Source organism: Podarcis melisellensis, assembly GCF_964234715.1.
Source record: "Podarcis melisellensis genome assembly, chromosome: 17".
Classification (NCBI taxonomy): domain Eukaryota; kingdom Metazoa; phylum Chordata; class Lepidosauria; order Squamata; family Lacertidae; genus Podarcis; species Podarcis melisellensis.
In genome coordinates this window covers 38,345,958-38,372,160 of record NC_138534.1, presented here as the reverse complement: position 1 = coordinate 38,372,160, position 26,203 = coordinate 38,345,958, and the positions used below count along the sequence as shown (strand labels likewise).

The window sequence follows — 26,203 nt, the reverse complement described above, 5'->3', positions numbered from 1 at the left end:
CAGACTGCCTCGCCAGAGTGGTGCATGCTCTGGTTATCTCCCGCTTGGACTACTGCAATGCGCTCTACGTGGGGCTACCTTTGAAGGTGACCTGGAAACTACAACTAATCCAGAACGCGGCAGCCAGACTGGTGACTGGGAGTGGCCGCTGAGACCACATAACACCGCTCTTGAAAGACCTACATTGGCTCCCAGTATGTTTCCGAGTGCAATTCAAAGTGTTGGTGCTGACCTTTAAAGCCCTAAATAATTTTTGGAAGCTGCCCAGAGTGGCTGGGGAAGCCCAGCCAGATGGGCGGGGTAGAAATAATAAATTATTATTATTATTATATTCCTTCTGCAAGGGGCTGTTGTACATGACCCAGGTGCATCGTAAGTGAAAATTCATGAGGCCCCACGAACCTGACCAGACCCTGTGTGACCCGAATGTACACCCTAGAACAGGAGTAGCCAATGAGGTGCTCCCCAAATCATGCTGGATCACAGCTCCCAACATCTCTGACCAATGGCCAAGTTGTCTGGGATTGATGGGAGTACGAGTCCAGCAACATCTTAGAAGATTTTCTCCCAACAATTCTAAAGGAGGCAAGTTATCAAGGTGAGATGTTTGAAGGCCTCTGCACTAAAGCGTCCATTCATTATTTGGTGGACCTCAGAGGCTGACAGTTTGGGGAACACAGTTATATCACTGAAGGACGTTTGTAATAAAGGTAAAGGTAAAGGTACCCCTGCCCGTACGGGCCAGTCTTGACAGACTCTGGGGTTGTGCGCCCATCTCACTTAAGAGGCCAGGGGCCAGCGCTGTCCGGAGACACTTCCGGGTCACGTGGCCAGTGTGACATCGCTGCTCTGGCGAGCCAGAGCTGCACACGGAAACGCCGTTTACCTTCCCGCTGGTAAGCGGTCCCTATTTATCTACTTGCACCCGGAGGTGCTTTCGAACTGCTAGGTTGGCAGGCGCTGGGACCGAGCAGCGGGAGCGCACCCCGCAGCAGGGATTCGAACCGCCGACCTTTCGATCAGCAAGTCCTAGGCACTGAGGCTTTAACCCACAGCGCCACCTGTGTCCCACGTTTGTAATAGGGGATTGTAATAGGGGATTAAAAAGAACACTCTTTAGGAAGACCTTTCCTCCCAAGAGTGATTAGTTAACTTTAGTTTATTGATTTGTTAATAATCCAGCTTTACGTTTCATATATTGAAAACACACCTATCTTGAGGGTGTTGGGGTTTCTTTTGTTAGACATGGCTTTATTTAGAACTGAGTCACTTAATTTATAAATTAAAAGGCAGAGAATTAATCAACTGAAACAATTTAACACCCAAATCCCCCCCTTTTTTGCTTCTCCCCCCTCCAAACCGCACCCCAAAATTATCCATCACCCAGGTGGAAATGGTCCACAAGTGACCAGCTCCCCTGCTATTTATGTCCACGAACCCTTAAGCTTTTCCAATGTCCTCAAAGTCTCCCCTGCAGACCCGCCTCTAAGTTGATTCTACCTCATTGCCCAAAACAACTTGGATGGCGTTAAAAGGAGCTGAGACAAATTCATGGAGGGTAAGGCTTCTGGCTATGATGGCTTTGCAACAATACTGGAGAGACCCTGAGTCATTCCTCCTCTCTCTACCCCGCAGTCTCCTGGGCACTTACGGAGTCTTTATTCTGTCGAGTCTTCATTCTTTTGGATGTAGGGTCCCCATTCTCCTTTGTCCGAGTGGATGAAAACATTAACTTTTATGCAGTCCGCCACACAACTATTCCTTGGGAGACTGAGGTGTGAGCCTCAAGGGGGTAAAACAACCTCTGCTCTTCAGGAAAAGGGCAGGGAGAACTTTGTCCAAGGATGCTAGGCTCCCAACAATTCCTAAAACAGAGAATTTGGGTTAGTGGGAAGGATTAAGAGGTCTGGAGGTGCTGTGTAGGTGAATCATAGCTAGAGATTTCTTCATTCCTTGATTTATATCCCTCCTTCTTTCCAGGGAGCTCAAGGGGGCGAACATAACTTCTCCTCTCCATTCTATCTCCACAACGACCCTGTGAGGTAGGTTAGGCTGAGAGGCAGTGGCAGGCCCAAAGTCATCCAGCGAGATTCGCAGCAGAGGAGGGATTTGAACCCTGGTCTCCCAGGGCCTCATCCAGCACTCTGGAGAAACCAACCAGAAGGGTGGAGTATGTATGTATGTATGTATGTATGTATGTATAAATAATAATTATTATTATTATTATTATTATTATTATTATTATTATTATTATAGCATAATGCCCCTTAACCTCAGTTCCTTTCAGTGAATACACAGTTACAATTTAAAACACAACAAATTGCACTAAGCATTTCAAAGCAGCAGAAAGAAATGAGTCTATGCTTTCATTTTGTTCATTTATAGACTACAGTGGTACCTCTGGTTAAGTACTTAATTCGTTCCGGAGGTCCGTACTTAACCTGAAACTGTTCTTAACCTGTAGCACCACTTTAGCTAATGGGGCCTCCTGCTGCTGCCGCGCTGCCGGAACACGATTTCTGTTCTCATCCTGAAGCAAGGTTCTTAACCCGAGGTACTATTTCTGGGTTAGAGGAGTCTGTAACCTGAAGCGTATGTAACCTGAAGTGTATGTAACCCGAGGTACCACTGTACTTCCCCCAAAACTGGCAAGAACAACATAAAAAAATGAAATCATTTATTGCCACAAAATACAACAAAACATCGACACTACAACTGCTTATTGTTGTTCCTGAATTATTATGTTCCTTCAGTTGCTCTTATTTATCAGTTTCAACATTAACAGTGATTCCCTCTCCTTGATCGCATGTCTGTGAAGCTGGACTACAAGAAAACCCATTGCTTCAAAAATTTGCTCAATTCATGACCATGCTACTGATATCCTTTTATAGAATCATAGGTTATTTTAAGCGAAGCGCCTTATAAAACAGAATTCCCCCACCAAATGCACTGATAAATTATAGTCAAGAAAATGTATATTACACATGACTCCCAAAAGGAAATCAAGTCACTGGGCTTTGACCAGAAGATGCAGTCATTTATTTTAATGTTACTTAACAAATTGCATATAGTTGAGGACCATTTCACATGGAGGGTCCATTCTTGGCCCCTGTATGTGTAAGTGGAGCAAGTTCATCCTGTGCAGTTATGCCACGTGTTTTGTGAAATTTTTGGTTCCTTCCAAGCTTGGCGTGTGTGCTTGTGCACAATCTCACACGTTTCAGATGTGTGCTAATAGGTCACCCCCTGTCTACCACTTTCACTGCAGTAAAACCTCTAGGCGGTTTAAATAAAAACATTATTTTTTAATTTAAAATGATCAGTAAATGAGATTAAAACACATCCATATCCCTGTGTCTGGATTTCTGATTCTTTTCTGACTCCCGTTACCATTCTAGGGCCACTGCGATCTGGTTGACGTCCAGACATGAGCCATGTGGGGTGCCATTTTGCATGGTAAAGTCATTTATTAGGAGCACAACTTACATGGCTTGGGCTAACTCCAACCATGCCGGCTCATGTTAATGTTGTGGCTCACAGGCAGTGTTAGAACTCAAAGCTAGGTGCTAAATGGCTCCTTAAACCAGGGTTACAATTGCCTAAACAGAATGTCTAGTTGCCATTTTGGGGCCAGACGGCTTGGGAGTCAAATTTTTCAATACAACTTTTTGGTTTCTGAAATCCATTCTGATTGTGCAGATAAAATATCGCGGATAGAATTCGAAAGGTTATGTTGCTAGTGTGTGAAAATAGGCAAGATCCTATTATTATCCACCCCCATCGTTCTGCCCAGACACTGAGGTCCAGCTCTGAGGGCCTTCTGGCAGTTCCCTCACTGCGAGAAGTGAGGTTACAGGGAACCAGGCAGAGGGACTTCTCGGTAGTGGCACCCGCCCTGTGGAACGCCCTCCCGTCAGATGTCAAGGAAAGAAACAACTATCTGACTTTTAGAAGACCTCTGAAGGCAGCCTTGTTTTTAATGTTTGATGTTTTATCGTGTTTTTAATATTCTGTTGGGAGCCGCCCAGAGTGGCTGGGGAGACCCAGCCAGATGGGCAGGGTATAAATCTTATTATTATTATTAGTTATCTAATCAGGCCAAATGACACTTTAAATCCAGGTTACTATTGCCACAACAATGGAATGTCTATTTGCCAGGGGGTTGGGCTACATGCCCCTTGAGGTTTCCTTCCAACACTACAATTCTACAATCTCAACTACATTGCTTGACTGTAGCTTCCTCTTAGAGCAATTCACTTGTCCCACTATGCAGGAAGGAGAAGCAAGCAAACACACATAGTGGAAATGGAAATGGAAATGGAAATGGAAATGGAAATGGAAATAGTTAAGTTGTGGGTGAACATATCAGACGACACAGCGATTCTTCAAACAGCTCTTGTTTATTCACAGGTCAGAACAGAACTGAACTGAAGGGTTCAGCCAGCCTGCTTATATAGAGCTCCACTACAATGCAACTGTAACCATTTTCTGTAACTATCCAATCCCTGAATGTTACTTTTGATCCCTTATTTGCATATGTGGACCTGAACTATCTACAGTATCCCCCTGCTGGCCCAGGGTGAGGACTTCAGTACATAACAGGAATGGAAATGGTGTAACTATGGACTAAGGCAGAGGTTTTTAAACTGTGCTTGCCAACCTGGTGGCCAGAAATCTCCACATTGCCGCAATTGGACTCTCACCGGTGGCAACGCGTGCCTGGCTCATTTCCAACACTGATCAGAACCAGTGAAGTATTCAGAAACTCCTTGCCACATTGCCACTTCATTCCACGGAAAACTGCCCTATGTCAGCACTGTCTGGCATCTCCGCAAATGTGGATTTGTTAGGACACATAGCTGCTTCTGTGTCGTCCCTCACCCCCAAGTTTTCACTTCAAAATAGTTCTCTAATCAAAGATTACCCCCCCCCATCAGTTTTAGGTATAAGAATATGCCCGCAACATCAGTACCATGGAGACAGAAGAAGCCTCTTTCGTATCAGAAGAACTTAAATTTCTGTTCCTTGCTTTCTGCCACTTCCTCATGCCTGGAAATCCCTATGTCACCCACCCATCTACCCCATGTTGTTGTTTTTTAGCCCACCACAGTGTTAAAAGGGTGGTGCTGCGGTCTAAACCACAGAGCCTCTTGGGCTTGCCGATCAGAAGGTCGGCGGTTCGAATCCCTGCGATGGGGTGAACTCCCGTTGCTCTGTCCCAGCTCCTGCCAACCTAGCAGTTCGAAAGCACACCAGTGCAAGTAGATAAATAGGTACCACTGTGGCGGGAAGGTAAATGGTGTTTCCGTGCGCTCTGGTTTCCGTCATAGTGTTTCATTGCACCAGAAGCAGTTTAGTCATGCTGGCCTCATGACCCAGAAAGCTGTCTGCAGACAAATGCCGGCTACCTCGGCCTGAAAGCAAGATGAGCACCACAACCCCATAGTCCCCTTTGACCGGACTTAACCATCCAGGGGGCCTTTACCTTTACCTATCCAACCTCTCCTCCAAGGAGCTTAGGGTGGCACACATGAGACCATGTGCAGTGAAAAGTGGTCTCTAAATATGAGAAAATAATTAAAAATACATATTCCGCCCTGTGATGGTTCTAGGGGTTGCTCGTGCGTAAGTTGCCGCCACTGCTGGCTAGGTTACCTGGTTGAACCCTTTCTGTCTGGACAGCCCTTCACTTTGTGGCTGTTTCAGTCGCTGGCAGAATCCATCAGTGGGCGTTTCTTGAACTTCTTCCAGCAAAGAAGTTCTTTGACGCCAAGTCTCCTCCTACTCTCCCTGTGCGAAAGTCTTCTGCGCAGGGAGGGTGTCGGCAGCGGAGGACCCGTGCTCTCCCCACTGGTCCCCGGCGAGGAGTCATGGAGCCCCCTCGCCGATTCCCCCATCTGCCCCCCTTCTCCACTGGTATTACGCTGATTTCCTTCCCCAGCAGATGGGCTGCCTCTCTCCCTACTGGGACCCTCTCCGGCATCCCTCTGGAGCCTTCCCTCTAGTTCCGATGGCAGTTCCCTGACACGCCCCTTCCCATGTTGATGCTCACAGCAACCCTGTGAGGTAGGTTAGATTGAGAGTAGCTGTGGCTGGCCCAAGGTCACCCGGTGAGCTTCATAGGTAGAGATTTTAACCCTGGCACCCCAGCTCCTAATCCAAACATGAACCAGAACACCGTACAGTATAAGGGAACTTTTTCATATTACCCTGGTTCCCCAAGCAACGTTGCCTCTCCCTCCCCTCCCTTTAGGTCTTTCCCACAGTCAAAATATACCGTAGGTTTTAAGCTCTTTGGGGCAGGGAATTTTTTTTCCTGTTTATGTAACGCTAAAAAGAGTCATGTACCTTGATGGAATCGTAACGACAACACTAAAGTCAGGCAGAGAAACTGCGGTTTAAGACACCTGGGAAACTTTTCCTCCATACAATTCCACAATCTTAGTTTAATTCTTATCATTCTATGTCACAGTAACAGAATTCAGAATTGATGGATACTATTCCAATTTCTGCCATTTCCCTAGAAATTTTAAAGAGGAAGGAATTGTTCATTTAACCTGTATTCTTTATTATTGGGCCCCTAATATTTACAGCACTTGGGACGCGGGTGGTGCTGTGGGTTAAACCACAGAGCCTAGGACTTGCCGATCAGAAGGTCAGCGGTTCGAATCCCTGCGACGGGGTGAGCTCCCGTTGCTCGGTCCCTGCTCCTGCCAACCTAGCAGTTCGAAAGCACGTCAAAGTGCAAGTAGATAAATAGGTACCGCTCCGGCGGGGAGGTAAACAGTGTTTCCGTGCGCTGCTCTGGTTCGCCAGAAGCGGCTTAGTCATGCTGGCCACATGACCCGGAAACTGTACACCGGCTCCTTCAGTCAGTAAAGCAAGATGAGCGCCACAACCGCAGAGTCGGCCACGACTGGACCTAATGGTCAGGGGTCCCTTTACCTTTATTCCAATTTCTGCCATTTCCCTAGAAATTTTAAAGAGGAAAGTATTGTTCATTTAACCTGTATTTTTTATTATTGGGCCCCTAACATTTACAGCACAGAACAATCCAGTAGAAATAGGGAATTCTCTTCTGCAAGTCCCATTGAAGTGAATGGGATACATGTTAGAATATAGCGCTGCTCTTGCACAGCTCCTGTTTGTTCCCTTTAATGTGAGATGCACAAGAGAATTTCATGAAGGAATGAGTTTAAATGCGTACATATTGCTATTCAGTATCCTGGAGATGCACTCAAGCAAATTTGTGGGTGGGAAGGAGGTATCCATTTCTCACTTATTTCACAAAATCTATAAACCGCTTGATTGTAAGAAAACAAAGAAGAATTAACTACAATAATTTGAGAATTTTGAAAAGGTAAAATAACAAGAAACAGATTAACAGATTCTTCGTTTAAAATCTAATTTCCACTGGACACAATAGGAATTACTTCTAAGCAAGCATCCTTAGGCTCGTGCTATAAAAAAAACTAGGATCATTTTGCATCATGCAGAGTTTTTGAAAAAGGAAAATGTAACAGATATTCTGGGTTGCAGAACAGTTTGCAGCTCCTAGCGGTGTTTAGCAGTATTCTCCTTTTCACACGGAAAACATTCACACTCAGAAATATAGCAGTTCATTAATGCTAAGCAAGAAAATGTGTTTCATGTTAACTAAGCTCGCTTTGAGCTATTTTGGAAGGTCATGGTCTATTTCCTGCAACATACAGAACAGTGTGAGAAACTCAGATATGTAAGCTAGGTGCCAAATGGCTCCTTAAACCAAGGTCGCAGTCGCCAAAATGGAATGTCTAAGTTGCCACTTTGGGGCAAGACAGCTGTCCATTTCTATACCAACTTATATTTTAAAGAAGAAATCTCAAAGTGGTTCACAACACATTGAAACATCAAATAAAATAATCCAGAATAAAACAAAATCAAGCTTCAAGGAAAATATTTCAGGTCCTTCTCTTAAGTGAGATTTTGCTTTCCCCAGGCACCAACCAGCCATCCAGAGATTTCCACGTGGTCATGATTGGACCTGCCCCAGTCGCAAAACACGCCTGGCTAGTTTCAAACACTGCCAGGATGAAGGAGGGACCTCTTGATCTGCAGTCAAATTGGCGTACCGTGCCACCGGACAGTCACATGGAAAACTTATCAAGCCCTTTCCCAAAGTTGGTAGGCCAACAGACCACTTCTAACCACTGAAACATCTTCTCCTGGGTGGTAGCATTTCAAAATACTGTATTTTTCGCTCTATAAGAAGCACCAGACCACAAGACGCACCTAGTTTTTGGAGGAGGAAAACAAGAAAAAAAATATATTCTGAATCTCAGAAGCCAGAACAGCAAGAGGGATCGCTACGCAGTGAAATCAACAATCCCTTGCTGTTCTGGCTTCTGGGATAGCTGCACAGCCTGCATTCGCTCCATAAGATGCACACACATTTCCACTTACTTTTTAGGAGGGAAAAGTGAGTCTTATAGAGCAAAAAATACGGTATGTAGGCACATCAAGGAACCCATCCTGCTAGCAAAAACCAGTGCAAAACCTCCTATTAGTACAACTGGTTCTTCCCCTTTCTTCCCCTGCCATCTTCCCCAAATCCATTCTGGAGGGTCAGAAGAAATCGTAGAACAGTCTGCAGCAGGAAGTGAAGGGAGATTTTTCTGTTGGGGTACCCAGAAAAGCTTGCACGAATGGAACAATCTCCTTTGTGCAGCACTGAATTCCACCCAGACAATCCCTCTCTATCATACCCTTTCGTAGCACATGTCATATGGCTATAGCGGTCTTTTGGAGTCCCTGGGGAACATTACCTTTCTATAGGTCTGTAACCAACCTGTAATTTGGCAGAACCATGTGTATGACACACATTCACACACCCACACACCCCATAGCCTGAGGGCCACACCTTGGGAAACCACGGGCATGCCCACAGCCAGGAATGTTATGGCAGAAGTTCAGGGGCTGTTTGTGCGTGGGCAGAGAGCATCACGTCAGTATGAACAAGCATGTGTGAATGAGTCAACACCGATGAAACAGCATGGAGAGGTTTTGTGTCACCTCCCATTGCCTTGAAGACAATTCGGCAGAGCCACTTTCTGTTGTGAGTTGCCTGGTGCTGGGTAATTAGGTGTCACACACAAACACGCACGCACACGTCAATCTGCTGTCAGTTACAGCCTCACACACTGCAATGACAGTGTACATGCATGCAGTGTCGCAAGGAATAACGCCATGCATCTCTGAAACCTGAATCGTCACTTTGCAGCTACTGCTTTCACACCTGGTGATGCATAAAATAAATAAATACATATTTTACATATTCAAACGGGGCTGTATACCTCTGCCTTCCTCAACCTTGGCCCTCCAGAGGTTTGCAATGCCAACTCTCATCTGCTGTGCTTGACTGGTGGCTAATTGTAGTCCAAAACATGTGGAGAGGCCCAGAAAGGGAAGGCCTTAGCTTGATCCTATAGCAGTGTTTCCCAACCTTGTGCCTCCAGCTGTTTTTGGACTACAATTCCCATCATCCCTTGCTACTGGTCTTGCTAGTCAGGGATGATGGGAGTTGTAGTTCAAAAACAGCTGGAGGCAGAAGGTTGTGAAACACTGTCCTATAGAACTGGAAGGAGTTGCAAAACTGGTAGGAGGAACGAAATGTAACTCCAAATAGTGATAAGGAATATGGGGCAGGGGAATGGACAGACACCCTGACAGTTTCTGGCTCCCATTTATCCACTCTGCCCAACGCAGAACGAAAGGACAATCCAGCATTTCACAAACTACTCCTGGTCTTACTACAAGAAAGCAATTGGACAGGTTTTTGCAGCTTCAAATGGCAAACAAAGGGGGGGTGGAGGTGGAAAGAGAGACCCAATGCCTTTTCCAATCCACCCACCTAGAAAGGCTTTGAAGGATGTTAGCAGATCCAGGCAGCAACCCAGAAATCTCCAAGCATGGTGTCTTCACACAGCCAATGGAACCGTACCACTAAATCGTATGATGTACCGTGATTTACACAGCTGGGACACAGATCTTATCGAATGCAAAGAGGCAGGGAAGGAGTCCAAAATTTCATGTGATAATGAAGGAGCCACATAGTGTTTGTTGTGGGGGAGGAAGGGAAAGGAGAATGTGAGCCGCTTTGAGTCTCCTTAGGGTGGTGATAAAGCGGGATATCAAATCCAAACTCCTCGTCTTCTTCTTCTTCTGACAAACAAGGGAGCAGCTCATTTCACATCTAATGCATGTGTGCATATGTGGTGGGAGTGATTTAAAGTGCCAAAGCAGCAGCAGAATAATAATAATAATAATAATAATAATAATAATAATAATAATAATAATAATAATACAATAACAATAATAACAATAATTTATTACTCATACTCTGACCATCTGGGTTGCCCCAGTCACTCTGGGGCAAGGATACTGAACCTTCACTCTCCCCATCTATCCCCAAAAGTCGTCCCCCCCTGACTGGATTCCAGTACAGTGGTACCTCTGGATGTGAATGGGATCCTTGTACATACGGGACCACCTCTCCTGGTATGTCTCACAGAGAAACTTACGGTCTTCAAATAAAAACATCTTGAAGGTCCCAGGCCACAGAGAGGTTAGGCTGGCCTCAACTAGAGCCAGGGCTTTTTCGGCTGTGGCTCCGATCTGGTGGAACACTCTATCACAAGAGACTAGGGCCCTGTGGGACTTGACATCTTTCCGCAGGGCCTGCAAGACAGAGCTGTTCCACCAGGCCTTTGGCCAGGGCACAGCCTGACTCCCTCCTTCGGCAATCTTCGCGGAGCTCTGGCCCAATGGTTGCCATTGGTTTGATTTGAATTAATTTTATAATGAATGATTTTAGAGTGTTGTGTTCTGTTGTACTGTTTTATTGTTGTTAGCCGCCCTGAGCCCGGCTTCGGCTGGGGAGGGCGGGATATAAATAAATTGTATTATTATTATTATTATCATCTGTTCCAGAGCCCCGTTCGCATCGAGAAGTGAACGCAACCAGCGTCTCTGCGTCTGCACATGCATGGGTTGCGATTCGCCACTTCTGCTCATGGGAATGACGTCATTTTGACAGTCTGTGCATGCATGAGCGGCGAAACCCGGAAGTAACGTCCTCCATTACTTCCGGGTCGTCGCAGTGCGCAACCCAAAAATACTTATCCCGAAGCTACTTCAACCCAAGGTATGACTGTACTGGAAACGAGTCTCACTGGAAGAAAGCAAGTAGGCAGGGCAAGAGAAAACGAGCTGCAGAGAGAAAGTGAGTGGAGAAGTTCAGCCTCACCTCCCATGTGACCCTTAGGTGCTCTATATTATACTTCCACCGATCATCTTATACAAGATTCAGGCAAATCTGTGTTTAAAGACATAGACCTGCCACAGCCATTCCCAAGAAACTTTGGTGCAACGGGAGTGGCAAAGAGTAATGAAAGATGAGTGGGGAGTGGGTAAAAACTACTCACTAAGTCACTAGGGAGGGACGCAGGTGGTGCTGTGGGTTAAAGCCTCAGCGCCTAGGACTTGCCGATCGAAAGGTCGGCGGTTCGAATCCCTGCAGCGGGGTGCGCTCCCGTCTTTCGGTCCCAGCGCCTGCCAACCTAGCAGTTCGAAAGCACCTCCGGGTGCAAGTAGATAAATAGGGACCGCTTACCAGCGGGAAGGTAAACGGCGTTTCCGTGTGCGGCTCTGGCTCGCCAGAGCAGCGATGTCATGCTGGCCACGTGACCCGGAAGTGTCTCTGGACAGCGCTGGCCCCTGGCCTCTTAAGTGAGATGGGCGCACAACCCCAGAGTCTGTCAAGACTGGCCCGTACGGGCAGGGGTACCTTTACCTTTACCTTTAAGTCACTAGGGATGCGGGTGGCGCTGTGGTTTAAACCACAAAGCCTAGGACTTGCCAATCAGAAGGTCAGTGTTTCGAATCCCGACGATGGGGTGAGCTCCTGTTGCTCAGTCACTGCTCTTGCCAACCTAGCAGTTTGAAAGCACGCCAAAAAGTGCAAGTAGATTAATAGGTACCACTCCGGCGGGAAGGTAAACGGCATTTCTGTGTGCTGCTCTGGTTCGCCAGAAGCGGCTGAGTCATGCTGGCCACATGACCCGGAAGCTGTACGCCGGCTCCCTCGGCCAGTAAAGGAGATGAGTGCCGCAACCCCAGAGTCAGCCACGACTGGACCTAATGGTCAGGGGTCCCTTTACCTTTACCTTAAGTCACTAGCTTTCACACACTGTTCTCTAGAAATCAAGACTAGCACAATTTCTGAGCTCCCAAGCCAACCGCAGCAGACCAGACACCTATTGGAGCCCACCAGGACCTGCCCAAACCCATCCCTGTTTTTGTGATCCCCAAAGCAAAAAAATCCAAGCAAAAACGACAACAAAAGGTTTCTCAATTTAGTGGGCTCCCATACATGGCTGGTTGGCTGTGTTCAGTTTGGTGGATCACCATTTGTGCAGGCCTGATATAAGTTAAACTGAAAACCAATGTTATGTTTGGGTCTTTGGAGAAGAAGTGGCTGATTCTGGGTCTTTCTGAGACCCAGGTTTCTGAGGTTTTGCGGGGCTCCCTTTGGTGAAGCCCCTCGATTCCTGCACTCCATTCTGTGCCCTTCACCCAAGAAATGCATTAATAAAGTATAATGAACAGAACTCAAAGAACAGCCTGTCCGACACTGGCTGCAGGAGTCCTGTCATTTGAACTGGCCCAAACTGGCCACATTCTGACAAGTCATTTTGTACATTCACACAGACACAAACAACTAAGAGCGGCTGCCATGCTTCTGTGTCCCTTCTGGAAACAGCCTACCATTGAAATGGAGTTTCAAGCACACTCTATAGCAGTGGTAACCAATGTGGCTCCCTCCACATTCTGTCGGACTCCAACTCCCATCAGCCCCAGTCAGCGTGACCAGGGATGATAGGAGTTGTAGTCCATCATCAACTTAGCAACATCACATTTGCCACCCTTGTTCTACGGCAAATCACAAGTTTGTGAAAAGGCATAACTAAATAAAAGTGATGCTACATCTACAGGAAAACATATTCTCCCTCTCTGGGTTCCGTCTTTCCTGCCTTTTCTTCAAGCTCGGTGGCCAATATGAACTTTACCCTGTGTTCAGATCTTTAGGGGAGATACTCTGTTCCTATTTCTACAGTGGTACCTCGGGTTAAGTACTTAATTCGTTCCGGAGGTCCGTACTTAACCTGAAACTGTTCTTAGCCTGAAGCACCACTTTAGCTAATGGGGCCTCCCAATGCTGCTGCGCCACCAGAGCATGATTTCTATTCTCAGCCTGAAGCAAAGTTCTTAACCTGAAGCACTATTTCTGGCTTAGCGGAGTATGTAACCTGAAGCGTATGTGTCAGGGTTTCTGGGAGAGAGGAGGAGATGACAGAGGAGACGGAGAGCGAGTGGGAGGAGGGGCAGAAAGATGAGGAAGAAGATGACGGAATTCTAAGGGAATCCACGAGTCTGAGCAGCGAGTCAGAGGATTCTCAAAAGGGGGTTACCTTAATCAAGCAAAAGGGAGGAGAAGGGAGAAGCGGAGAGGAGCCCAGTGGAAGACAGACGCAGCAAGAGGCGTCTCAGCTGGAACGGAGTAAAGGGGGTGGAGTCGTCAGCCTCTCGGAGGGAGCAGGATTAGGAGAGAACAGAGAAAGGGGGTTGGAGCAAGGTGTTCAGCCGGAAAGGGTGGAGAGCAGAACAAAGGGTGGTGTAGCGGTCGAAAGAAAGGTCAGGAGCAACGTACGCGCGCCAAGTTCAAACGTAGAGGCGCGCGGAAGTGGAGAGAGCTCAGGGGAGGAGCCCGGCCCCAAAGCCAGAAGGAGGGGGGAAGAGGCGGCAGAGGATTCAGCCTCAGGCGAGTCACGGAGAGAGGGAACCCAGGGGGGCAGGAAGACCCTGCGGAAAAGAAAGGAGAGGAAGAGGTGGTCTAGAGCCAGGCTATTAAGTTGGTGTGGAAGAGGGGAGGAGTCAGAGGGGACTTCAGCGGTCTAACGTGACAGACGTACGGCCACAATGCTGAACTGTATGAGAAGCAGAAATCTTCAATAAACTTTTCCTGTAAATAAACTGCAACGGAGTGAGGTCTCTTGTGAGCTGGGACCCATCCTGGGTGGCCGTGACAGTAAGTCCCCTCTCTGAAAGCAAAAAAATTTTTTTTGCGAAGCTCACGAACGGGAGCAGCCATGAGCGCTGAGGAGCAGCTGGTTGCACTGCGGGATCAGGTTACCGCTCTCACATCGGCAGTCATTGCTTCGCAGAAGAAGAATGACGACTTGGAGAAGACGTGCCAGGATTTGCAGGCAAGGTGGGAACACGCGGACAGGGCGGGGGCCCCAGGATCCAGAGCGGAGGGCATTGCGCTTGGACGGCGGGGGGGTGCCCTGGTTCCGCATTTTAATGGCAACTTGCAAGACTATCCCAATTTCAGAGCGGACGTCGTGTATGCACTGCATTTACTCCGTCACGATTTTAAAGATGAGGAGGAGAAAGTGGGGTTCATTGTTTCGCACCTGCATGGGGAGGCCAGGGCTTGGCTACGCAATCTGTGGCGCGAAGATGGACCGGCCCGTCGCAATTCAACTGCGTTCATCAAAGCGATGGATTCTTGTTTTCAATCCTCTGTGGATGTGGACATTGCGCGCCGTCAAATGCACGGGCTGAGGCAGGGGAAAGCGACTGTGCGCCAATACCACTCTAAATTTTTTGCATTGCTCACCGCCTTAGATTGGCCAAAGGACAGTAAACCGGTCAGAGATCTTTTTTGGGAGGGATTGAGCCCCCCCATCAAGGATGAGATCGCTAGGGGGGACAGACCCCAGACCCTAGAAGACGTGGTGCAACGGGCTTTAGCTATTGGAATTCGACATGAGGGACGTCCGTGGCACGAGGAGGACGGGCCCCAAGCGCGTGCGCAAGCGAGGACTCTCCCTTTTGTGCACAGGGATTTCAGCCGTGCGCACCCCTCGCCAATGGGGAAGGACAGCGAGGAGCCAATGGAGATTGGTGGTGCTAGGGCTCAGAAGCCATCCCAGAGCCCTGTCCCTGGTGCAGCCAAAGCGAAGCCTCCTAGAGGAACCAGGAAGTGTTACATCTGTGACAGTGCGCACCATATGGCGAAAGAGTGCCCCCAGAGGCTCCAGAAGCACACTGCGGCACTGGCAACTGTGACAGCAGAGGTGCAACCAGGGGAGCGACTTCAGGGAAACGACAGTGCCTGGCTGGAAGCAGAGCTCCTGGGGCTCAGCCAGGCGGATCTGTAGACAAGCCCCCAGCATCGCCGCAGAGCGTGGACCCTTTGCCTCCCAAACCGGCAGTTCTGCTCACAGCAACACTCCAGCTGCCTGATGGGAGACTCCTCGAGGTTCCAATAACGATCGATTCGGGAAGCAACGCCGACTTCGTGGGACTGCAGTTCGTTAAGCAGCACAACATGGCGCTCCTGCCTGCAACGACGCCTCTGAACGTGGTCACGGTAGACGGCAGGAAGTTGCTGGGGGGGCAAGTGGTGCAGCAAACCCCTCCCATGCTGATGCAGATTGGCAACCATCGAGAACTTATTAGTTTCAATGTCACCCACTTATCGGACACGCCCATCGTGTTAGGCATGAGTTGGCTGGAGAGGCACAGTCCCGCGGTTGCGTGGTATCAGCGGCAGATCACCTTTTGTTCATCGTATTGTGCTCAGCATTGCTTTCAGACCGATCAGGGAGGAGAAGCCGAGCAGCAGTTGCATCTGGGTATGGTGCAAACAGTGCCTCACAAGTACCAGGACTTCTTGGAGGTTTTCTGTGAGAAGGAAGCTGACAAGTTGCCGCCTCACAGACCTTACGACTGCGCGATTGATTTAGTGCCAGGGGCGCAACTGCCTGCTGCCAAGCTGTACTCCATGTCGGAGGACGAAATGCAAGAGCTTCGGGAGTTCATAGACCATAACCTCAAGCGCGGTTTCATCCAGGAATCTAAAGCAGCGGGAGGCAGCCCTGTTTTCTTTGTGAAGAAGAAAGACACGCCCCAAAAAAGGCTTATAGTGGATTACAGGTTCATAAACAGCTTGACTAAGCCCAAAGCTTTCCCCATGCCCAAGATTGACGACCTTTTAGCGACCGTCAGGAGGGGCAAGATTTTCACCAAGCTGGACCTACGTGGAGCTTACAATCTCATCCGCATCCGGAAAGGAGATGAGTGGAAGACCGCCATGTTCACCCCTCTGGGCACATACGAATACAGAGTCATGCCTTTCGGCCTCCAAAATGGCAGCCACGTTTTTCAAGCATTTATGCACCACGTGCTAGCAGGTCTCCTCTACAAAAAGTGTGTCTGCTTTCTCGACGATATCCTGATTTTCTCGGAATCGCCGGAGGATCACGATAAGGACGTGAGGGAGGTCCTGCAGAGGCTGAAGGAACACAGGCTGTACGCCAAGTTGGAAAAATGCCAGTTTGATGTCAGAGAGGTTGATTTCCTTGGCTACAAGTTGTCCGACGAGGGACTGGCCATGGACAGGGCTAAGGTTCAAGCGCTATTGGACTGGAAAAGCCCTCGAAATCGGAAAGAGGTCCAGAGGTTCATCGGCTTTGCCAATTTTTACCGCAAGTTTATTAAAGGCTTTGCGAACGCGACGGCGGCTATCACTGACACCCTCAGTTCCAAGAAGAAGAAGTTCGTCTGGACCGAACAAGCGGAGCGGTCCTTCCGGACGCTTAAGGGTCTTTTCGCCTCCGAAGAGCAGCTGCTCCACGTGAATCCCGGCAGACCCATGCGGGTAGAGACCGATGCGTCAGACAGAGCGGTTGGGGCCGTTCTTTTGCAAGAGGATTCACAAGGCAACTGGAGACCGGGTGCGTTCTACTCCCGGAAGCTCAGCAAGACGGAGCGCAATTATACCATATGGGACAGGGAGTTGTTGGCCATTCATGCAGCTTTCAAAGCGTGGCGACACTTCTTGATAGGAGCCAAGCACACGGTGCAGGTCCGCACGGATCACAAGAACTTAGAGTATTGGCGGACGGCTAAGTTGCAGACCCAGCGACACATGCGCTGGGCGGAGTTCTTCGCGGACTTCGACTTCAAAATAGAATACATCCCAGGAGACTCCAATGTTATTGCAGACGCGCTATCCCGAAAGCCGCAATACTTGGAGGAAGCAGCTCCAATCGCAGCAAAGCACATTTTCGCACCGCAGGCGTGGACGTGCGCTACCATCGCAGTCGACCTGGACGCGGTGCGACGCGCGTTGCAAAGGGATCAGTTTGCACAGTCTAAGATGGAGGAACTACGCGGAGGGTCGCGAGACAACGATGAGTTTCAATTGCAAGATGGACTTTTGACTCGTAAGGGTGCCCTTTACGTGCCCACCGACGAGCTTCGAGCCAAGGTTCTGCAACAATTGCATGACGCCCCTAGTGCAGGCCATTTCGGCAAAGAGAAGACGATGGAGTTGGTGGCTAGAGACTTTTGGTGGCCCCAGATGAGAGGAGAGGTGGCGGACTACGTCGCCAGGTGTGATATCTGCCAGAGGTCCAAACCAGTGCACCAGAAGCAGGCGGGATTGCTAGAACCGCTGGAGACACCGCAGCAACCGTGGGAGAGGGTAGCGTTGGACTTTGTTACAGACCTGCCCAGCTCCAGAGGTAAGACGGCGGTGTTAGTGGTGGTGGACTTGTTCACCAAGATGGCGCACTTCATCCCTTGTGCCAAGGTGGCGACGGCAGAACAGACCGCAAAGCTCTTCATCGATCACGTCTTCAGAGTGCATGGACTTCCGCAGTCCGTCTTGTCCGACAGGGGGCGCCAGTTTGTTTCCACTTTCTGGCGAAAGCTTCTGGGCATCTTGCACGTCAAAATCAACCTGACATCGGCGAGGCATCCACAAACCAACGGTCAAGCGGAGAGGGTCAACGCGATCATGCAGCAGTACCTGCGGTGCTACGCCAACCAGCGACCTGCGGCGTGGGTGGACTATCTGCCGATGGCTGAATTCGCCTACAACAACACGAAACACGCATCCACCGGGGTGACGCCTTTCTTCGCGAACAATGGCCGTCATCCCAGGACCTTCCCGAGATTTGCGGCACCAGGAGGGGGGGGGCCTCAAGATGCCGACCAGTTTGCAGCGGAGTTGCAAGAGGTGCACGAGGAGCTGCGGAGACATTTGGAGCTGGCAAAACAGGCGTATAAGGTGCAGGCCGATAAGCACAGGAGGGCGGGAGAGGACATCCAGGTTGGGGACTGGGTGTGGTTAGCAGCCCACGCGATGCCGGCCAGGTCATTGGCCAAGAAGAAGTTAGGACACAGGCAGCTAGGGCCATATCAAGTTGAGGCTAAGATCAATCCGGTGGCTTTTCGTCTAGCCCTTCCGGAGGGTTCCAGGGTGCACCCGGTCTTTCATAGGTCGGTGCTCACTCCCTACAAAACCCCACACAGGTTTCAAGAGTCAGGAGCACCCCCAGAGCCACGTAGGAGGGCGCCTGAGAGGGGGGAATCGCCAAGACCAGAACCTCTTAACGAGGTCACAGAGATACTGGACTCGAGATGGGGGGAGGAGGGAGTTGAATATTTTCTCGCCAGGGAAGGCACTCCGGCCTCTGCCAATAGCTGGGTGCCGGGTTACGCGTTGGACGAACCCCTGTTGAAGGAGGAGTTCCATGCACTTTTTCCGCACAAGCCCATGCCCGAGGAGTATTTTGATGATTGGCTTTTCACGCCCACTTTGTCGGACAGCACGTTCGAGGGTTTCTCCTCGCCCGAGGGCCATACGCCCGAAACAAGCCCGACCAGGGATCCGAGACTGGGGGGGGAGGAGACAGGCCCTTGTTGGTGGGTGGATCAGCCAAGGGAGGCATGGAGTCAGAGATGGATGGTAGGTCCTTGGCAGGCAGCGCCAGGAGAAACAGTGATGGAGGAAGAGACTGTGATGTCTTTGGGTGGGGAACCCGAGTTCGAACACACATATACGGAGCTGCCAGAGGAGAACGTTGAAGTGGACAACCTGTATCCTGAACCGACCCCGGAAGAACCACGTTTTCCTCAACCTGCACCCGGCGAGCGGGAGGGGGGAAGGGGGGGCTTCGAGGGGGGGATGGATGTCAGGGTTTCTGGGAGAGAGGAGGAGATGACAGAGGAGACGGAGAGCGAGTGGGAGGAGGGGCAGAAAGATGAGGAAGAAGATGACGGAATTCTAAGGGAATCCACGAGTCTGAGCAGCGAGTCAGAGGATTCTCAAAAGGGGGTTACCTTAATCAAGCAAAAGGGAGGAGAAGGGAGAAGCGGAGAGGAGCCCAGTGGAAGACAGACGCAGCAAGAGGCGTCTCAGCTGGAACGGAGTAAAGGGGGTGGAGTCGTCAGCCTCTCGGAGGGAGCAGGATTAGGAGAGAACAGAGAAAGGGGGTTGGAGCAAGGTGTTCAGCCGGAAAGGGTGGAGAGCAGAACAAAGGGTGGTGTAGCGGTCGAAAGAAAGGTCAGGAGCAACGTACGCGCGCCAAGTTCAAACGTAGAGGCGCGCGGAAGTGGAGAGAGCTCAGGGGAGGAGCCCGGCCCCAAAGCCAGAAGGAGGGGGGAAGAGGCGGCAGAGGATTCAGCCTCAGGCGAGTCACGGAGAGAGGGAACCCAGGGGGGCAGGAAGACCCTGCGGAAAAGAAAGGAGAGGAAGAGGTGGTCTAGAGCCAGGCTATTAAGTTGGTGTGGAAGAGGGGAGGAGTCAGAGGGGACTTCAGCGGTCTAACGTGACAGACGTACGGCCACAATGCTGAACTGTATGAGAAGCAGAAATCTTCAATAAACTTTTCCTGTAAATAAACTGCAACGGAGTGAGGTCTCTTGTGAGCTGGGACCCATCCTGGGTGGCCGTGACAGTATGTAACCTGAAGTGTATGTAACTTGAAGTGTATGTAACCTGAGGTACCACTGTATTGCCTTATTCTTTCTTAATTTTAAAACGTTTCCTTTAAACTTCTCAAAATATATTTCAGACAAGTTGTGGGTCCAAATTTCCACCCAAGCTGCAAAGCCCACGGGTTAAACTTGGGAAAGTAATGATGTCTGAGTCTAACCTGCCTCCCAGGGTTCTTGGGTTAACACCCTGATCACCTTGAAGGAAGGGCAAGATTCAGTATCATAAATGCAATGAATGAATTAAATCATTTTTATTTTATTTTTACTATGGCAGACCAACACGGCTACCTATCTGTAACTGAATTAAATAAAGAAAACATATCACAACTGTTTTTTCCCTTGTCTAATGTATAGATTGTATGGCACATTCTTTTTATAATAGTTTTATGAGATGGTTGTTAATTTTAAAAGCTGTGACTTTGAATGTTTCCTTGTGAGATGTCTTGAGGGTTCCTCTGGGACTCTAAGGCGGGATAAAAATGTTAATAATTTTAAAAATGCCATTATGGTGCTACTTTCCTTCAAAGGGGCACATTATTTTACATTTCAGCATCGTAAACGCTACCCAGCAGCTAGAAGATCTCCTCCCCATTCATTCCCTAACTATCAGAAGTAAAATGGAAGGAAATATGGATAAGTCCAAGACACACCTCTGGACTGAGAGTCATTACTGAAGTCAACAGGCTGACAGACGTAACATTATTTTTATTTAAAATGAGAAGAATTTTCACAACGATATTCCAATGCGTTTTTCTAGCACTGGTCTCGGTGGGGAGGAAGGATAAGTAAATCCAGTGAAATCTATTTCCAATTCAATTTCTGTGGAACCCCTTTTCCACAAAGAAACGTCCTTACTAGAATGCAGTAGGACCAACCACAAATATTGTTCTGAAATGGCAAGATAATAATGGCCAAGCCCAATGGCAGCTCAGCCTTCTGTATGGGTATCAGTTAAGCCAGAGGTAGGCAAACGAAGGCTCCATCTTCTCTGGAGCTGCTTATCCTTCCCTCCCTCCCCCCCCCCGAACAATGCAAAAAGTCCTGATACGGTGGCAAATAAATCCTGATACGGCCCATAGATCTTATACCAATTACACCTGAACTGTCCCATTGGCATTATTATTTGAATATCCACAATATATGGAGTCAGGCCGTTGATCTATTGCATCAGGCCATGAAGCTACCTAGCTCAGTAACGCTATCAATGGCTATTTAAAGTCTAGATCCTTTACAATGGAGGTGACAGTGACTGAATCTGAGGCCTTGCATATAACAAAGCAATGTTTTGCTTCAAATCCATCACTTCTGCTCGCTAATAGAAACGTAGGAAGCTGTCTTGTACGAAGTCGAGCCAACAGCCCATCTAGGTTATTACTGTCTACACTCTGGGATTTGACAGGATTTTTTCCCTAGCGTTACCTGGAGAAACTAGAGATTGAAAATAGGTACCTCTGCATCTCTACCGCTGAGTCCTTCCTCTAAGTCAGCCTAGAAAGCATAACAGTGACTCCACTGATAACACGTTTCCCAGTTTTCTTAAAACAAAGCCGACTACGGCCAGGCCAAATGATGCCCATCTTTTAAAAACTACTAGATATCAAGCGATGCTCATTGTCATCTCTCCACAGAAGAATTCCTGGTAGAGCAACTGAGCCATGGAAACTATCCAGTGACAGGGAAAGAAGAAATATCCACTATGTATATCCATGGAGCTCCTGAGTTGGAAAAAACCCAGTGGGTCATCTTGCCTAACACTGAGGTTGCATCCCCACATATCCAACCGATTGATATCTTTTCTCGAAACAACTCCAACCACAGCACCAAAACACCTAGAGAGATCTCTGTCCATTTCCTGTTTCCCTGTGATTCCTCCATATTCCCATAATTCCATCCCCGCTCCCATGTTCCCTAAAACGATTCCATGACATTACTGCAAGGATGGGATAGCAATAACAAGAAGACGACATAAGGAGGAATAGGGAATAAGGGGAAACCATTTTTCCTAGTGCCCATTCTTATTCACCCACCCAACCCACATATACACATACATATACACAATATTGCATACATATATTGTACACACAGAGACATTGAGCGAGAGAGAACGCAGGAGAGCAAGTACAATGGCATTAGGGGGGGAAAGCACAAGAAACTGACAAGATACTTTAACTTAGTAGAAGATGTGCCTCTCCCAGCCATGGTTGTCAAGACTGGTCCTATTTTGCATGGCATTTGAAGAAGCTCAGGGGAATGCAAGTGTGGGAGGGGGGAGAGAAAAAGACTGATGGCTGTATTGAGTGTATCCTACTCCCAGAGTAGTCCCATAGAAATTATTGGACATGACTAACTCAGACTCATTAATTTCAATGGATTGCAACCTTGACTGTTTTCTGGACTATATGGACTAAGAAAAGTGGGAGGTCTCTTCTTTGCAGTCTTGTGGATGTGTCTGTAGGACAACTGGAGAAGAAACACCTAGAGCAGTAGCTTCCATCTTGCCTACTGATGTAAGCCTTCTCTCTCTCTCTCTCCCCAGGTACTGAGCCAGGAAGCCTAATGTTCAAATTTTGCCTCATCTTGGAATTCACTAGGTAGCCTTAGGCAAGACACCACCACCTCATCCTTCACCTCCCACCTCCAATTTGTAAAGCAAGGAAAGCGGCCTACTTTGCTGGACTGTTGTCCGTGAAGCGCTATAGCGCCTCAGAACTGTTAAGTATTATTACAGAGTTGAGAAGGCGCCTCCAATCACTGGGCTCTCTCGCTAGGTGCATGACATACTGGGGGTTGGCTCTGGAGAGAAACAACATCTCCTTAATGTTCTGCTGGATCGCGGCCTTTCAGGGTTGCCTGTTCTATGAAACGTGAAACCTTCCAAGAGGAGAGATTGAGAAGTCCTCCTGCTGTCACTTAAAAGACCGAACAGAAGCCACCTTCCACGGAAAAGACCACAGCTTGAGAGGTGCTGTGGCCTCGCCAGCGCATTCCAGTCTCCATTCATTTGCACAAATAAGCGAAATGCGCGGTAAGGTTTTTTCAGGACCCATCTACTCCGTGGAGGGTGTGAAGCACCAGACGTTGCCCTTCATAAGAGGCACCCTCCTTGTCACCCCCCACCCAGGAATAGCGCTACTAGACCATAACTCTCCAGAAGGACACACTGGAATGTCAGGCTCCTGGCTCTCTGGCCGGGCTGCAGGAATCGGTTCTATGAGGTCTAGTGGAGCTTCTAGATTAATAGGGGAATCTCCTATGGCAGAATGCAGCTTGGGTGAAGGGGTAGAATTAAGCTGGGGGGGTGGATGTTCTCTTTGGGGTTCTCCTGGAGGTTCTGCATCATCAAGGGGTTGCTCTGCCGGGGGTTCTAGGCGTCTTCTACTGTCAGGCCCCACGGATCCGGCGCAGGGAGTGGACTTGTTCCACGGGGCTCCACCGTGGAGTTGGCCATCTCTGCTTGGGGGAGGCGTTTCTTAGGGGCTCCCTAAAAGATCTCTTCCGCAGAGCCAGCGCTCTTATGGGGACGGGAGTCGCCAAGAGCCTGGGCAGTGGTGTGTTTGTGCGCGCGCGCCCGATCGCTCGCGCTCGGGTGCCTTTTAAACCACGACCTCCCGGGCTAGGGTGGGTGGGTGGGGGGTACCTTCTCTCCTGCGCGTGGGGCTCCTGTCGCCCGACCCCTCCTGCTTTCTGACAACCCGCTTCCCTACTTCGCGCCCTCCTCTCCGCAATCATCCTCCTCCACGGAGAGAGAATGAGAAGAGATGGCCAGGCGCCCGCCGTACCCCCCGCTCGCCGTCCCACCTCCCTCGCGCCCCCAAAACGCACGATCGGTGTCGAATGGATGCCGAGCAGGCGAGAGAGATGGGGCTCCCGGGCTCCTCGCACTTACCGGGCTCCGGCAGCGAGGTCGAATGAAGGGGGGAACGAAGGAGAAGGAGGCGCAGGAGAGGCTCCGAGAGCCAGCTGTAGCAGCGGCGGCAGCTGCACAACTCCGTCTTCCCCTCCCTCCCTCCTCCTCCTCTTCCTTTTTCTCCCCGGGACTTCAAAGATGGGGGAGCGGGAAAACAGGATCGCAACCCCCCCTCCCCCGCCGTACCTCCAGCCTCCAAGTGGCGTCTGTCGGCGGCGCCCCCCCCCCCCGCCTCCGGGTTCAGGCGCCGCCGCCCGTGCCTGCGCGCTCGCCCATCGCAGCGCCCGCCCGCCGCCTGCCGCCTTGGCCACCTCCCATTTCCGAAGAGCCCAGTACGCGCAAGCAGCCCCCTCCCCTCCCTCCCTCTCCCCCACCCCTCTCTTTCCAACAACACCCTCTCCCTCTCCGCGCAAGAGCGCATCGATTGCACCCGCCGCTGGCCAGCAGGGGGGAAAGAACTGTTTGCGCCTTAAAGCAAAACCATGGCGAGGGCGCAGGAGTCGGGACATGTTATATAACGCTTTTTAAAAGGCGAGGCGGTGGGGCTGGTGGGGGAAGGGGTTGGTGCCAGCAAAGGCGAGATCGCGGGAGAGAAATGGAGGCGGACGGGTGCAGGGGGACGGGGTGATGGGGTGCCCAAGGATACGAGGCCTTCTCCCAGGCCTTCACCCCCCCCCCCATTGCGCGCAGTACTGACCCACACAGGGGTGCCAACTTGAATAAAATATTGGGGGGCCCAGGTAAGTCCCGCCCCACATAATCGATCACATGACACGGCGCGCGCGCGCACACTATTTGGATGGCAATGGCCATCAACTTGGGGGGGGCAGCCCCCTCCAATATTTTATTGGGGTTGGGTGAAGGTACCTCTGGCTCCTATGGACCCACATGTTTTGGCGCTGCATACTGTGCCGGAGTGGGGGGGTGTCGCATTGAGGGTACCCAGCTCCGTGAAAGTTTCCCACTGGGCTGCAGAACGTTTGCTGCCAAGGCTCTGCAAGATGTCTATAGGATCGGGGCTGCGTAAAGCTCGCGAGCGGCACCTTTCCGTGGACGGCTATGCAATCTCTCTCTCCCTTCCAGAGCATACGTGCAAATCTGGGAGGATGGGGGCAGTGGTGGTTTCAAGGGAGACCCCTTCAAATGAGAACGAGAAGGGAGTTCGGAAGAGAACGACAAAATGGGGAAGAATATTAAATCTGTCTCCGGCTACAGACGCTCCGAAATGGCTGTGGTTAGAGCTGAGGTCCTCCTGGCTGCCTGCCTCCCCCTCCTCCCCAAGCCCCCTGCCCCCAACGCTTCCCCCTCCTCCTTTCTCTTCCCAGCTTTCCTGCCATTTCTCCTCCCCTCTCAATCCCCAGTACAAAGGAATGGGAGATGCCTGGAGCTTTTTTTGGCAAGGCAAGACTCAGGAGCAACAGAATCTAGGAGCGGGGGAAAGGAAGGAAGAGACGGATCGGATCCCGCAGGAACTGGATTCCGAGCAAACACTGTGCTCTGGAAAAAGGCAAGGAGGAGGGAAGGAGCCTGTGCAGAAGTAGCGATGGCTGGCACCACGGAGGAGGTGGGCACGCAGTTCGAGGTGTACTAACTGAGCCAATTCAAGGATGCCTTCAGACGCGCCACTAATGCCTCTGATCCCCTCCCTAAGATTTGGCAGTTCTTGTCATTTAACTTGTCAAAGGGTTTTGGACATTCAAGGCTGCCAGCTATGGGAACTTGCTGTTTGGCTGCCCTGGGTGAGAATTAAATTGAACCACTTCTTTCTCAAAGAGCTTTCAGGGCGCAACATCTGGGGGTTAGGGGCGCAAATCCACGGGTTAGGGGGCGCAAATTACTTGCCTTGCCCCGGGTGCTGACAACCCACGCTACGCCACTGCAGGAGTGCGGCCCCTTTTCCATGCAACCAAATGGAGCCTGAAGGAAAGGGGCTGCAACCAGCAAGACCTTTGCAGAGGGAGCACAATCATCCCCTCTCCAGATGTTCCTTGGGACAACAGGGACTTTGGTGGGGAGGAATTGCATTTTCCTTCAAATATTTACCCAGTTGCACTCTTAGGGACTCCACTCTGGATTTGTGTGGGGTTAAGCCAGGCTTCCTCAACCTCTGCCCTCCAGGTGTTTCGGGCCTACAACTCCCATGATCCCTAGCTAGCAGGACCAGTGGTCAGAGATGATGGGATTTGTAGTCTCAAAACATCTGGAGGGCTGAGGTTGAGGAAAGCTGGGTTAATACTTTTCTTCTCCTGAAGATATTCTGCAAGGCAACGGAGGTTTAGGATCAGAGTTTCCCTTCTCCTAGATGAACTACCTGCCCAGGTTGAGGAGCCCCACCTGCCCCTCACTTTCCACTGCAGCACATGCAGAAACCACCTTATTGAGCAGGCTTGATCCCTAGCTAGC

The 26,203-nt window shown here is 49.9% G+C and overlaps 1 protein-coding gene and 1 long non-coding RNA gene across 5 annotated transcripts in view; one reads left to right on the top strand and one right to left on the bottom strand.

Annotated features, from left to right (window-relative positions):
• The window catches only part of ATN1 (atrophin 1), a 40,269-nt gene extending 16,173 nt beyond the window's left edge, over positions 1-24,096 (bottom strand). Inside the window, exons 1-2 of one of the 4 annotated variants that reach the window (XM_081893828.1) lie at positions 23,987-24,096; positions 1,652-1,865 (exon numbers count right to left, since the gene is read on the bottom strand). In XM_081893828.1, the coding sequence (XP_081749954.1) occupies positions 1,652-1,729 (78 nt within the window). In that variant the 5' untranslated portion in view covers positions 1,730-1,865; positions 23,987-24,096. Of the gene's footprint in view, positions 1-1,651; positions 2,150-23,779; positions 23,937-23,986 lie in introns of those variants that run through there. The other 3 variants (XM_081893826.1, XM_081893829.1, XM_081893827.1) reach the window with 3 other exon arrangements.
• LOC309360446 overlaps positions 1-26,203 on the top strand; it is a 359,212-nt gene that overhangs the window by 266,433 nt on the left and 66,576 nt on the right. The gene's annotated exons all lie outside the window — the stretch shown is intronic.